The 15,966-nt window shown below is 39.3% G+C and overlaps 1 protein-coding gene across 4 annotated transcripts in view; it reads left to right on the forward strand.

Annotated features, from left to right (window-relative positions):
* The first annotated feature begins 1,026 nt into the window (after positions 1-1,026).
* The window catches only part of nes (lysophosphatidylcholine acyltransferase 3 protein nessy), a 56,929-nt gene continuing 41,989 nt past the window's right edge, over positions 1,027-15,966 (forward strand). The window contains exons 1-4 of one of the 4 annotated variants that reach the window (XM_076176441.1): positions 1,027-1,300; positions 7,347-7,454; positions 7,727-7,965; positions 12,844-12,984. In XM_076176441.1, the coding sequence (XP_076032556.1) occupies positions 1,201-1,300; positions 7,347-7,454; positions 7,727-7,965; positions 12,844-12,984 (588 nt within the window). In that variant the 5' untranslated portion in view covers positions 1,027-1,200. The remainder of the gene's footprint in view (positions 1,301-7,346; positions 7,455-7,726; positions 7,966-12,843; positions 12,985-15,966) is intronic. The other 3 variants (XM_076176443.1, XM_076176440.1, XM_076176442.1) reach the window with 3 other exon arrangements.

Consider the following 15,966-nt stretch of genomic DNA (forward strand, 5'->3'; position numbering starts at 1 on the left):
ACATAAACTATCAAGAAAAACAGAATTGATACATATATGCCAAATCTGAAAATATTTTTTGCACTCTATATAAAAACAAGACGAAAATTCGACAGAAACAACGTTGATATATACATTTTTTTCTCGCAATTTAATTACTGTAATTCTATATTGTTGGGTTGAAAGCATCACTACCTTCCATAGTGAGGCTGAGAATGATACAAGATAAAAAAAAAATAGTTATTAAATTGGTACCTATTCAGATTTTTTAAAAAGTTATATATAGATTGCAGATCAAAAGTTACAGATCTGAAAGGTCATAAGCAAGGTATGAGTGTGGGTTGAAGTATTTAGAGGTGATATTTAAGCTAATTACTAAAAAAAATCCCAACACCCAAATCACGCAGCATTCTGTTTTTGGAAATAAATCTACATTCAGAGGGTTTTTTCCACTATCCCTTTAGTCCGCTGTTCATAAATTCCCCAGTAGTGTTCTGAGGACACATCTTTTCATATGATCCTGTTATGGAAGATAAGAATACCGCCGCAGTTTTCCCAGACGACTAAATGACCTCCACTCTTATATAATCACTGGGGATTAAATTCCCGGACCAGTAAAAGACGGAGTTTTAAAAGTTGCTTGATGAACATCGTATTTATATGTTCTAATGTTTCACTTTGTTCATCTGACCTTAGTATGGGCAGAAAGTCCACCCGTTACCATGATTATTCAGTTGCAATATATTAAAACGCAGTCACAGATGATAAACATAGCAAAAATAATGTCCAGGTTTTGATCAAGTAATTAAAAATATGTTAAGGCTTACACTCCCAAGTTTACACTGCTTTATATATTCAAATAACGCCCATCTCGGGCGGGATTCCCGGATGAATAAAAAATCGATGTCTTCCTCTGGATTCCTAACAAAATAACTAGTCTGTATTCCTTGCCAGTAGTGCTAAGAACTATACGGGATATTTCAGAGTATTTAATTCGTAGAACGTAATCGATATATTAATGATTCAAAGAGAAATGCTCTGCTTAAAGGATGATTATCAGATTAAATATAACGGGCTAACTAAGTGACTGAGTGACAACTACGGTAGTCGTCCTGAATGTCCCCGAGTTGCGTGATCGCTAGAGAAAACACTACCTGAATACCGAGACGGCAGAACCATCGCAACAGTCTTCGTCAGCTGATCCATTCGCCAACAACAAACATGGCTGGGGAGACAGATTATCTCACATACCTTCAAAGATTTGCCAATTTATTAGGTGCCCCAGAGCCTGCAGTCCGTTTGTTGATATCTATATTAGTAGGTGAGTCTTATTCTAGTAATTCAATAATAAAAATCACAACATCCTTGGTGTTTACATGATTATTCTTGTGATATTTAGAAGGCTCTATGGTGCGTGCTTGACCGGCCCGCAAGTGATGCAATATTTATGTTCGCTTTTTGTTTCATTCTAACAAACTAGTTAGGATTAATTACGCACATGTGTTTAGATGAATATCAGTTCACTCATGTACCACCTGATAACATTGTGTAGGCTGTTCTTGTTGTAAATGTTATGTAAATATTTATGTTGATTGCATCCAGGTATTCATTCGAACATAGGTGGCCGTGTGGAATGTTAATTCGTATGCTGAAAGCGTATTGCGTAGGAGAACGTACGTTGTAAAGCTTCTTGGGCCCTTGCCAAAGAATTTGTAGTCTCACTTTTATATGTTGAGTTAAGTATGGAAGCAGTAATAATGAATTAATATAAAAGTGGGTATAATTACATGCTTACAACAGAAACTTCAGTCTATTCTTTACATAATCATTCAATACAGTAGTTGGGTAAATGAATTAGACGTAGGGGTACTGAGGTGCACGTTGACAAGATTGTGGGGGTATTAGGCTTGAAGTTATCGTTGTCAAACTGAAACTGAAGTACCATATGTGTGTGCTATATGTAGTTGAGTTATTGAATTATGAATAGCACCACTTGTGAAACTTTTGGATGCCTACACACATTAGGGCAGTTCAGCAAGAATAATAATGTACTGTGTCAAATAACTTTTGTAGTTTTTAGTGAAGATTCGGTTTAGCTTGCACTCATTGTTTATGCAATGTGTTTGTATTCTCACCTTGGACATGGATCAAGGTAGTAAAAGTGCCTGGCAGTGACCAAAACGAAATCTATGAAGTGCATCACTAGTGAAGAGATTAATTAAGCCACAGAATGTACTGTCATGTCTTGTACTTTGTCTTCTTGCCTTAAGAAATTTTTGCAGACCACTATTGCAGCCAAATAAGTTGCTTCTTATGTACATGCCCTCAACACTGTAGTGTAACCTGCTTGAAAAGAACTTATCACAGTTGTTCTAGTCTACCTTGTTTTTCTAACCATTTATGGTATACATGAGAAGCATACCTACAACTAGATACAATTTTTACACAAAACTTTTTAGCTTAATAAGTGTTCTGCACAGATGCTGAGTGTACTCACTCTACCATACATATCATATGTATGTGTGTTTGTCAGAGCCAGCTGTAGCTACCTTGATTTTGAGGTCATTAATTTATACACTTTGACTAAAACTTTTAATGATTATAATGAAGGGAGAAAAAAAAAGTCTTCATCCAAGTTTAGCCCTAATTAGATTCATACAAAGGCTTCACCCGAATTTCTTGTTCAGAATTAGTAAAGAATAAATTTGGATCAGGACACCAGTATTTCTTCACTCACCTATGTTTATCACAATGTATAAAAAGATATGCTAGTAATAATAATAGGTGCCTCAAGTGTCAGTGACAGTGAACAACCTTAGTGGCTAGTATACTTTCGGTAATTTTGTCTGTTAATGACACAGATGAAGTCGGCTTCCGCACGTTCCAATTGGTCCTATTATCTTCTCACTCTCTTGGTTCTGTATTACTTCTGGCAGGATGTTGTGGTGGCTGTAGGGATAGCCTGGTATCGGTGGATGGTCTGGTAGCCCATCCAGCCATTTGTCCAGCTTTCTCTTGAAGGTTTCCGGGCTAGTATCAGTCTGGTCTCTGAGATCTCTGGGGAGGCAGTTGAACAAACGGGGTCCATTGTGAGAACTATGGGTCTTCTGCAAGAGACCATAGTTCCCTGGAAAGAATTGTTTGACTGTTGTCTTTGGTATATTAAGATTTGGGTGTTTCTGTCACTAACTTATATCATTAGGAAGAGGAAGCAGCCAGTTGTTAGCTCTCCTTATTTAAAAATGTGGAGGAAGTACAGTTATCTTGTGAAATGTCGTAGGCCTGGTCCAGAGACATAGTGTCAGCCTGCAGAGCTCCACCTCCTAATAGAGGTCATGGTGTTTAAAAATTGGCTATAAAATCATTCTCTGGTGTTTCTCAAAGGACCACTTCTTATAGGTACCCACCATTAGTCCATGAACAGAAACGTGTAAATTGTGCAGAAATAATTATGAAAAGCTGACGTGGGGGGAAATGTCTTAAAATGGGTACATGAAGTAGAAGAAAGTTCATATATTTTATGCAAAACAGAATGATCCAATAGGGAATGATGAAATGTAAATACCTAATGACAATTAATCTATTGCCCCAGGTCTCTTGCAGTAGACCCATGGTTCTCGGGTAACCAGCAAGACCCACCAAATTGGCACATAAATCACTTATGGGTAGAAATGTTGTGTTGTTCAGGTAGGGCTAGGGAAGCATTGTGTAGAAAGTATGTGGTGTCTTCTGTGAGATGGTTACAGCTGAGGAAGTTTGCTTCTATAGCCTGGCCTATTTGTCGTTGGTACTACAGTATATTTAGTCCCAGATGGTGACCCACAGTATTGCTAGTGTGGTTCTTGCTTATCTTTGGAAGAATTTTTTCTATAGTGCTAATGTTGTTTTAGGAGTTTGTGGTAGTAGGGAGTGTGGTAATCAGTAGAAGAGCTTGTTTTTATTTGAGTGTGTTTTTGTATGAATGTATTGTGTGGTGCAGGTGATTGGTGATTGTAGAGGTTTGAGTAGTATGTAACTCTTTTCAGTTAGTTGTATTTGTGATATAATGATAATGAGATTGGTGAGTAGGATCAAGGACTCTTGCATAGAACTATGAAACTATAATTTTCATGTGGGATGAGGAGAATTTTGGTTTTAACATGTAGATTTTTTACTAGAGGCAATTTTGATGCATCCTGTTATTATTCATAATACCTTGTTTTGTGTTTTTAGTTGTCTGTTTTCCTGATTGTGGAGAACCATGCTGTGGAGGCATAGTCAAATGTGGTTCTTGAGAACTACTTGTCAAGTGTGATTAGCTCCCATTGACCATATTTGTGTGTGTAACTGAACTTTATGTCTATTTTCTTGATTATTCCTTGGTGTGTGAGCTGAAGGATGTGTATCAATAATGAGGCCTGTGATTTTGGGTGTTTTCTGATGGACAGATTTGAATATTCAGTTTTACTAATGCATGTTTCTTTGATTCATGGTTGTCTGAGGTGAGCAAAGCTACTGATGATTTCTGAAGGGAGGCCTCAGTTATATTTTGTGTGAGGCACTGATCTAGTCTGACTAAGTTTGGATGTTCTCAACAACTGTTTTGTAGTTTGCTGTGCTGGGTTATCATCAGGTAATCATCATCTGTCAGTGCTTTGGTGTTACTTTAGATATGGTTTGGAGAGATCATTTACAAAGAGGTTGAATAATGTAGGTAGCTCCTTGGAGAGACTCCATTGTACAATATTGGTTGTAGATATATGATTGTTTTGGATTACTCAACACAACCAGCTAAGTTAGTTGTTGTTCTTGTGGATCTTACTACATTGTTTTTTGTGATAGTTTGTGTGTGGGGACTTTATCAAATGCATTATTTATGACTACTCGTTCTGGTACTGCTTTCTTATTGAATCCTCCCAACACTTATCGAGTGATATTTATGAGGAGCGTGTTGATGGAATGGCCCTGCCACAGTACATATTAGTTTGGAGAACATAAGAATGAAGGAGACTGCAAGAGACCATAAGGCCTACACTAGGCAGCTCCATAAGTAAGAAGTGAGCAGCTTTGTTACTTTTCTTTCTTTGATTAACCTGTCCATTAGATTTGATAAGGTGGATAGGAGGGAAGGTAAGATGGACAAAGAAGCCGCCTATTTTCAAAAACCATAAACCCCTACACCCATCTGGAGGTGCAGATCTAATGGGGTGACAGTCTTAGCAGTGGGCCTAAGATTTCTCTCCATCAAATTTAACTGTATTTTTTATACATTCCCACACTTGGAGAGCTGATAACTGGTTCCCTTGTACCACTTTCAGCCCATGAGAGGAAGTCTCACGACAGTCCAGAGTTTCTTCTGAGATAGAACTGTAGAAGTGCCCAAGGAATGTTGATAGTCACTGTAGGTTTTGCCCTCTGTGAAAATCAAGCCAATGATTATTATTTTGGGTCATTACAATGATTACAAGATCTCTTGTTTATATTAACCCCCTATTTCTCTGTCTTTTCTCTCATTCTCTCTCCCTCTCCCCCCCCTCTCTCTTTCTCTCTCATCTGATGTAGAGTAGGAATTGAAATTGGGCTAGTGGCCTCCTGTAGTGCAGTCATTTACAATAAAATCACCTTGATAACAGCTATTTTGGCCACAAAAGTATACAACTTGAGTGTAACTTTTGAATGAAGGTCAGGTAATTCAGCGACTCATTCTTATGAGTGTATACAGCTTTAATAGATAAGACAGACATACATCAAGGTACTAGATATACTATCTACTTGTGTAACTGATAAACCTCTGTGGTATGGTGACATTATTTTTCTTAATGTGAGACTTTTTGTAGGCAAGGGGACATGACAATATGAAAGAATCAAATATACTTAGCAACATGTTACAGAACCATGTATAGGAAATTGAACAAGTATGTGTTGGCATAGGTCATACAAACATAATTCATGTTGGTTTCATAACCATGAGTCAGGCTATAGGCTCCTTAACCTACCCAAGTAATGTTTGTATTCCTATATGCTTAAATCTATGGTATAAGTGAAATCCGAAATCCAGTTTACAAGTGGCTGAGTAGATGTGTTCTGTAATTTCACAGTTAGCTAATTTGTTAACCTTCAGTTGTGCATACCCTTGTCATAGCCATTTATTTGATGTGTCATAGCTGCCCTCTGAGGCTGTTGACCTGTGAAGAGGGTAAAAGGTAACTACACACAAAGTGCGTCAATTAAGATAGTGGGATTATCAGCTCAGATAAGTACCATACCTCATCTGGAGTACATAATGTTTTAAAAAGTGGGTTTAACTGTATAGATTTCTGGATGTTTTAATGTGTAGGGGTGATGGCTGCTTTGATGAATAGGCTAGAAATTTGGTTTCAGAGTGTAGTTGTTATTGGTGTTGTTTCACTGCAACCTATTGTTATTTATAAGGCTTTATTTTGTGTTGTTTGTTGGCTGTCTTCATTTTCTTTAGAGTTGGTAATCATATTGTGGGCACCTTTTTCAGAATTATTCCCTTAGTTATTTATATACGGTTATTAGTTCATTTTTGCTATTCAAATTTTGCACCTGTGACTACTCCAAGTATGTTCAGTTTCAAATGGGCCTACACTGTGAGGTTTTTAATGTTGGGTGGTCATGGGTTCCTAAAATTTTAGGTCCAGTCCTGTAGGATTTTTGGCCAGTGGAAGAGTTTGCACATTAATTCTGACCATTGGATATTACAGGGTGTCGTACTTTCAACGGTAGTGATAATTGTTGCCTTGGATTTCACATTGAAAACCTGAACACTCGCAGTGACTGGCAACAATCCACAGGCCCATCCTCATGTCTCTTTGGGAAGAAGCATTGAACTCTTGTCTGTGTTGTATCGTTGTGGGAGTGATTTATATCATCAGCTTAAAGTAGTAGGAGTAGAGCAGCTACAAACTGTCAGCTCTCCTTGTATGTAAAGATGCATTTCTGGAGGGTGGTGAATGGTTTTATAGACTTCGGAGAGGGGTGTCAGGGATATTATGCTCTGATGTTGTCTCCTAAGACTCCTATTTGTAGCTATCCATTGTTGGTCACAATTTCAGTAGCTGTTCTGTAAATATATTATTGTTTATATCAGACATTGACAATGAACTTTAAACTTTGTGGACATAATCGTGTTCATACTACATTCACATGCCCTGTTAGTCCTAATTTTGTAATAAATGGGAACCACTGTATTACTTTCCATACTCTGTGGGATCTACCAAGTTGTTGTAGACTGTAATTTACCAACACTTCTATCCTTGTCGACAATCTCTCACCGCTGTCATATATTATGGGGTGCCAGGAATTTTATTGATGCATAGTTGATAGAGAACACAAAATATCTTACAATAGATAATGTTTTGCAGGTTACCCATTAGTTCTGTTTCATCGATACACACTGTACCGAAAAAGTGCTCGACTGCAACATGTTTTCTTCGCTGTCAGTGGAGTTTGCATCGCTCTCTTCAACTATGGTAGGTATCAAAGATGAAATTTTGGAAAAGTAAATAATGTGGATTAAAGGATCATATTCATTGACAAAGAAATTGTTGTATGATCATAATATTACATCTGTTTTTTCATTCACCATGTAAGATTTCATTTGTATTCAACAAATACATTTGATTAGCAAATTTTTTAACTGTTGTATCATTGCTGAAATGAAGGTTGATATTACAGGAGTGTAGTCATTTTTTTTCTTAATGTGTGCTTCCATATTCTATTTGAACATTTCTTACAATTCCAGGAACCAGTGTCATACATTCTGCTGTTTGTGTCATGACTGCTTGGCTCTTATTGGTGGCAATGGGAGGTACTCTGATTTCTGTCATCATTGCGTTCGTCTTCCAGATGACTTATTTATTAGTTGGGTACTACTTGACTGGAACAGACACGTATGACATCAAGTGGAGCATGCCACACTGTGTTCTTACTCTCCGTCTCATTGCACTCACCTATGATGTGTATGATGGAAGAAAAGATCCGGTAAGTTGTCAGCATAAGTGGACAGACAATTTTAGTCATAATAATTAACTCAACAAAAAGTGGAGTGGCTTCCTGAAAGACGCAGAATGCAGGGTGATCTAATAGAGGTGTTCAAGTGGATCAAGGGCTTAATTTAGGGTGATGCAAACAAGGTCATTGTATTAAGACAACAGGGCAGGACTCTCAGTAATGGATTTAAATTAGGCAGATTTAGATTTAAGAGGGAAATAGGCAAGAACTGGTTTACCAATACAGTGGTGAATATATGGAATAGACTTAGTTATCATGTAATGAATGCTGAAACTATAATTTTTTTTCAGAAAAGGTTAGACAACTTTATGGATGGGGATGACAGGTGGTAATGGACATGGAAGTGCCTAGTGTAGGCCTTATGATCTTTTGCAGTCTCCTTCATTCTTATATTCTTATGCTGTGGATCAACTGTGTCTTGCTTTATTGCATTTGACTTGGGCAGGAGACAGGGATGAAGGAGCTAAGATGAGAGGGAAACAAGGGTGGAGTGTGCATGTGCCTTTGACTTGGCTACCTCCCTTATAAGGTGGAAGAATCCCTTGGTATATAGATAGACTTTCTAGTACATTAGCATGTAGCTGGCAACAATTGGGTATTTACACAAAATCACATTAGAAAGAAACTCTGGGCTAGTGTCCATGTTGTATTTATACAGGTCATTGTCTTTGTTACGGGTGAGCAGGAGGTAGTCCATACATTAATACAAACTGATAGTTTAATGATTTTCTGGGATCAGTAGTGGGAAACTGGATGAGGTGATCCTATGTCATAGATAGTAGTGAGGAAGCTCATCTTAACTTGGAGGTTCATCCCTGTGTTTCTAGTATTCATTCTGTAGACAGTCCTTGATGATCTCCCACCTTTGCATCGCCTCAGTACCTCTTCTTCCCAATTCCTATTTCTCTCTTATCTTTCTTTCACCCAAATATTTTATATATATATATATATATATATAAGTGCATGTATGGCATACTGCATAAATTTCAGTCAAATAAAATGTTGCCTCAAGTGTCACTTAAATGGAATACCCATAGCCCCACAGAAGCTGGCACTGGTCCTTGGAACCTCCCACAAATTTCTCTGGGAAGAAATTTTGGACTGTTGTTTGTGTTGTATCAATATGGGATTGTTTCCATGACACTGACTGAAAGAGGAGAGCAGTTGTCAGTTCCCCAAGTGTGAAAAAGTGTAAGAAATCCAGTTGAAGTGAAACAGGAGATATCTTGGGCCCAGTCCAGAGATTGAGTGTCAGCTTCTTAGGCTGCTCCTCCTGGTGGAGGTGAGGCTGTTGACAAGTTTTAAGAATGGGCAGCTGTGCCTTCCATCTTGCAAGACCATGCAGGTACCCATCATTGGTCCCACAGTATATAAGTTTAATGTGTGGGAAATTTGATGACCCCCTACAAATCATTCATGCAGTATTGTATGATTGGTGACTAACTTCCACGGAAAGAAGAATGTAGGTCACTTTTAGCATAATTCTTCTAGAGCTGGGTGGGTTACCGGTGGACAGGTAGTGTGTTACCGTTAATGCGTTACCAATTTTAATTTCCTTAGAGCTGTCCGTGTTACTGCATATATGTGTTTGTGTATATATATATATATATATACATACATACATACATACATACATATGCCAAGGCTTTTCCCCCGTACAAGGGAGGTAGCCAAAAAGGAAAAGGCATAAAATCATTCCCACCCATTCCATCCCTAAATACACTCCACATCCCTCCACCCTCCCTCTTATCTTAGCACCTCCTGAATGAATGACGGTCATCCCTGCACCTTGTCCACTGCCCTGGGTCAGAAGCAGTGTCGCAAGACACAGCACATCCACAGCAAGGCCGCTTCATTAAATCGGCGACCCCCCCTCTCCGTCCCCCCATTGCATAAAAGGAGAAGACGGGGAGAAATCCCTTCGGGCTGCGTCAAATTTTGCTCACACATACTACCTCACCCCCCATCCCCCCCGCCCATTCCACCTCATGCATCACAACATCATCCATATACAACCATTCTCCATTCACCCCTGTCTTCTGTCCTCTCCCTTCCTTCCTCAACAGACATTCCCCTCTTCCCCAAAGCCCCCTTCACCCCATCCATCCACCTCATCCTAGGACGTCCCCTCATGTTCACTCCCTCCACATCTGCCTTCCATACCTCTTTTACCAGTCTTTCTTCACTCATTCTTTCCATGTGTCCAAACCATCCCAATACTCTTTCATCAACCCTATCTCCCAACTCCCTTTCCACCCCTTTTCTCCTCACCTCCTCATTTCTCACTCTATCTAGCCTAGTAAACCCCATCATACTTCTCAGACACCTCATCTCAAACACATTCAAACTCCTCTCTTCTTCTCTTATGTTCCATGTTTCCGCCCCATACAGTGCTGTTGGCACAATCACTCCTTCATACAGTCTTCTCTTAGCATCCATTCCCAAAAGTCTATTCCTCATTACACTCTTTAATCTACCAAGGCATTTACTCGCTTCTCTCAGTCTACATTCTACCTCCACCTTCACTCCACCTTTTCCTGCCACATTTGCACCCAAGTATCTAAAACTATCCACTTCCTCCAGTCGCTCTACCTTAATGCTCACTTCCAGTCTACTGCCACTTTCACCCCATGTACATCTCATCACCTTACTTTTACCCACATATATCTTTAGCTTTCTTCTATATACTGTATATATATATATACATACACACACAAAATGTACATATACACAGTAACACAAACTGCTCTAAGGAAATTGATATCAGTAACACATTGACAGAAATGCACCCCAGATTTTTTGGTAGTGCATTATCTGTCTAGTGGTACTGCGCCCAACTCTCAATTCCTCCCCTCCTTTCTGCTACCCTTGTTATAGCTCTTCTTTGCCACCTCTATGACTTCAGTTTCTGTGTGATACTGTCCGTAAAGATAAAAGTAGTTATTAGTGGTGAAATGAAATCTCTCTTTTTATCCCTCCCTCCTTATCTTCTTCCCTACTAGTTGAGGATTTAAATGTGAAATGAGATTGTATTTCGTTTGAAAAGATAACAGCCACAGCGGCCGTGCTGTGGATGTGCTGTGTCTTGCTGCAGGTCAGTGGGAGAGATTGTCTTTGGTGGGTCAATTCAAAGGATAAGACCTTTATAAGATTCTATTAATGTTTGATTACAGCAAAAGACCTTCCTCAGTATACTTACACCTACTGACTGCCTGTTCCCTTTTGCTGCTGCTTTCGTGCAGTAAATTTGATGACAAAGCATTTTGAGGGATTGGCAATCTCACAAATGATTTACAATTTATCCTAGTGATACTAGTTTTGGACATTAGTATATGATATATTTTCATTTTAAGAATGTGTTGTTGTTTCTTGTGATTTAATTATTATGGTTATTAATCTAAGTTACAGAGTAGTGTGTATGAGGAAAAGGTGTTCTTAGGAATCAGGTATTTTATGGTTTGGTCACATGAAGGGAGAGCTTAGGGGCGTGTGTGTACAGAAGTCCCTCAATTAACACGGATTCAATCACACACGGGTTTTATTACAAAACCATCTCAAATGTAGAGAACCGTTTTAAAATTCGCGCCGAGTCGGGCACGCATACGCACACACGCAGCAACATCGCAAACTTTTGTGGTGCCTGCTTTCTATTTTACCATATACAGTCGATCCTCAGATAACGCAGTCATTATGTATTGGGAACTGCTCAAACAAGGGTGTGGGGCGAGGGGATAGCCGTGGGTGCCTGCGGTCACGTGTCAACCTCCGAGTACTGATGCTGGAGGGAGGAGAGGGGGAGTAGCCAACAAGCTTTAGCTTGTTGCTTCCACCACCCGCGCCGTGCTATCGTGAAATTTTACCGCCATAACCTGTTGAGGGGCTTTGCTTCCACCACTCACACCACGTTATCGGAATTTTACCGCTTTAACGTGTTTAGTGTTTCTTGAAATTTTTACCGCGTTATCCAAAATTCGCGTACGTAATTTTTATTTTTATTTATGCTTAGTAGCCCATGAGTGTTGAATTCTAAGAGTTGTTTGGGTGTGTATTTCATAGAATTCGAGTGATGGTGGCCAGCGACACAAACAGGCGTCAGGACAAGCTAGCTAACGGGACGAGGGAGGGAAGACGGGAGGGGACCATGAGGTGGCAGGGGTGTAGCTGATCAACTTGCATTGCCTCTCAGGCACAGACTACAATATATTTACATTGTTTTGTATATTACATAGGATACATAATAAATATTATATTTGTACAATTGCGTTTGCATTATTCTTTTAAAAAATTAATTTGTATGATGTTATAAATGAACTTTGTACAGTGGATATTAGCTGTGATGTAAAGTGTTCTGAAGCTTAGGTCTACATTACCATCCTGCAAGCTGCAAAAACTACCTGGGGTACAGTATATACCAGTATTTAATATGAAATATCAGCATACGCAGATTTGGTCATGCACGGTAATTTCAGAAACCTAATCCCCCGCGTTATTTGAGGGACTCCTGTATGTATATTCATATGTATGCTGTGATGTAGTTTTCCATGGGTGTTGTTGCAATATGTGGGGTTATAGGTAATGGTTACAGAGATGCAGGGATGACCCGTAATCCAGGAGGAGCCAAGACAAGAGGGAGGGAGGGATGGTGACGGAGCAATTTGGGTGGGAGTGGATTTATGCCTTTTTATTATAGCTACCTCCCTTGAAAGGGGGAAAAAGCCCTTGGTATATATATATATATATATGTATATATATATATATATATATATATATATATATATATATATATATATATATATGTATGTATTTCATTTCCTGTCATTCATTAAAGTTCTTTATCCCACTTCTTAGGCAAAGCTGTCATGTGACCAGCAGAAGACAGCTCTATCCCACACACCTTCATTGCTCGAAGTGGCTGCCCATACCTATTTTCCAGCTTCCTTTATGGTTGGACCTCAATTCTCCATGCGCCGATACCTTGATTTCGTTAAGGTAAGGTGGACAGTTCAAGTGTATCTTGTTAGCCAAGCCACACACACTTTTTTTTTTTTCTCCTCTTCTTTCTTTCCTTCTTTCCTCTTTCCAGTAATCCTCCTTTTTCACAAGTTTATGGATCTGCCAATAATCCAGTTCATTTGAGTGAGTTCACACTGTTATTGATAGTAATTGTTGTCCAGAGTTTCTCTGACTAGAAACCTGCAGCCCCACAGCGAGACTGGTAAGACTGTTCATGCAAAGAATCTTTGGATTTATCTGTGTTGTAATAGTGTGCTTAAAGAAAATAGAGAAAAGTGGGACATAAGCCATTTATTGTTTGCTGACGATGCTGCGCTTGTAGCAGGATCAGAGGGGGGATTGAGGAAGTTGGTGACAGAGTTTGTGAGGATGTGCAAGAGAAGAAATTTGAAGATAAATATGGGTAAAAGTAGGGTGATGGAATGTACAATGGGAGAAAGTGGCAGAAAACTGGAAATGGATATTAACCTCTTCACTCCGGGGCACATCGCACGTCTGGCAGCATTAGCTGCCTGACGTGCGATGTTGCGTCATAATAATCGCATTATAAAAAATAAAGTCAGTGCTCAATCGTTTGTTCTCTTTCACCCGTGAATTTTGACAACCATAGAAAATATGATGAAGCCAGTTTAGAGAGAATGGAGGTTACGTAGGTACGACTACAATAAATACAGACGCTCCTCTACTTACGTTCATTCGTTTGAACTGATTGTAAAAAAAAAAATTGTTGAGTGAATTTTTTAGTTTAGCGCGCTCTCCGTAGTATGAGACGTTCAAACTATACTTAAGCATGACGCTGCATCCATTGTTTACATGGCACAAACGACAGACTGAACGTGCCTTGCCTCCTCCTCCACCATCTCACTTTCTATTGCTTGAATTTAATTTATTTGAAATTAATGTTATTATTTTACAATGTTATGTTTATAATTAATGATTTAGGGGTGTTTTGTAAGATATGGTAATAGAATTTATGGATGTATAGTACAGTATGAACGGTCATACATTACTGGAACGTAAAGTCACAACTCACGTTCAATTTCACGTTACGTTCGGAACGTAAGTTGAGGAGCATCTGTATAATCAAGATGCCGACGTCGGCATCATCACGTACCCACTTGCTCCTCATGCCGCCTACGTAGGCGTCACTGGGGGAGAGACTGGAGGAAGTGGATAGTTTTTACAAATGTGGAGGGAAAGGGAGGAGTGGAGGTGGAGGTAGAATGTAGATTGAGAGAAGAGAGTGAATGCCATGGAGGATTGAAAGGTGTGATGAGAAATAGATATTTGGGAATGGATGCTAAGAGGAGGTTATATAAAGAATTGTGACAACAGCACTGTATGGGGTAGAAACATGGAACATAAGAGAGGAATAGAGGAGTTTGAATGTGTTTAAGGTGAGGTGCCTGAGAAATATGATGGGGGTTACTAGCTTGGATAGAGTGAGAAACAAGGTGAGGAGGAGAATGGGGGTGGAAAGGGAGTTGGGAGATAGGGATGATGAAAGAGTATTGTGATGGTTTGGACATATGGAAAGAATGAGTGAAGAAAGATCAGTAAAAGGTGTGGAAGGAGTGAACATGGGGGGGTCAACCAACGATGAGATGGATGAATGGGGTAAAATGGGCTTTGGGAAAGAGGGGAATATCTGTTGAGGAAGGAAGGGAGAAGATAGGGGTGAGTGGAGAATGGTTGTGTATGGAGAATGGTTGTGTATGGATGATGTTGTGATGCATAGAAGGGAATGGGTGAGGGAGTATGTGTGAATGGTATTTTGACACAGCCTGAAGGGATTTGTCCCCTCCTTCTCTTTTTCTGCATGAGGGGACAGAGTGGGGGGGGTTGCCAATTAAATGAGGTGGCCTTGCTGTGGATTGCTACATTGCTTCTGACTCAGGGCAGTTGACAAGATGCAGGGATGACCCATCATCCAGGAGGTGCCAAGAAAAGAGGGAGGGATGGGTGGTGAATGGGAGTTGACTAAGTGGGGGATGAAATAGGTGGGAGTGGATTTATGCCTTTGACTTTGGCTACCTCTGTTGTAAGGGAGAAAAAGCCATTAGTATATGTATGTGTGCCATAAGATATTTACTCACTTCAGCAAAACTTATTTAAATTAATGTGGTTCATGTTTTGCCACTGGAAGAGGCTTTGGCCTCTACACTATACTATGATGTTTGGAGCTGTTTACAAACTGAATTACAATAAGATTCCCTCTATCCGACCTTGGTGGGACCTACCCTAGATCGGATGTTTGGACGTACACTAACAGATTTAAAAAAAATCACTGGTTTGGGACCTTTTCACTTATTTACGGTAAAATAAAGCATAATAAGCAACACAACAGAGTGGAGGAGAATCAACCACCAATGGCCATACGTAAGCAAACACTGAAAAATACCCACGAAAATAACAGCGGACCTGAGCGCCATGAGTCAGTAGTGGCGATAGCAACAACTAAACTTCCACTCAATGGTCAGATGTTTGGACAAATTTAACTTTTATCCGACTTGGGACATTGAAGAAAAAAGTCAGATGTTTGGACTAGTCAGATGTTCGAAGGTCAGAGAGAATGAATTTTACTGTACTGGTTAAATGTTGGATTGATGTGACCAGTTCAGCTTCTGGTACCCTGTATTCAGCAGTGGGTTGTGTAAAGAGGAAAGAACAAAAGATTTATGATATTTATGAGAAATGCTTGTAGTTTTGAAATGGAAAAAAACTTAAGTAAATGGGTCAAAAACTTGAATTGGTGGTTTATAACTTGTCACAAAAAATTAAAACTTTTGACCTCAGTAGAGTTCATTATCTTCTTCCTCTTCCTACTATTCTTCCATCTCTTCTTCCTGCATAAATGTTATGTAGCATTTAAAAATAAGTGGATTTTATGCCTTTGTTTTTTGGCTACCTCCCTTGTAAAGGGGAAAGGGCCTTTAGAATATGTTTTACCTAGCTGTA

Source organism: Oratosquilla oratoria, chromosome 39 (genome assembly GCF_046742065.1).
Source record: "Oratosquilla oratoria isolate Oo_2021 chromosome 39, ASM4674206v1, whole genome shotgun sequence".
NCBI lineage: Eukaryota > Metazoa > Arthropoda > Malacostraca > Stomatopoda > Squillidae > Oratosquilla > Oratosquilla oratoria.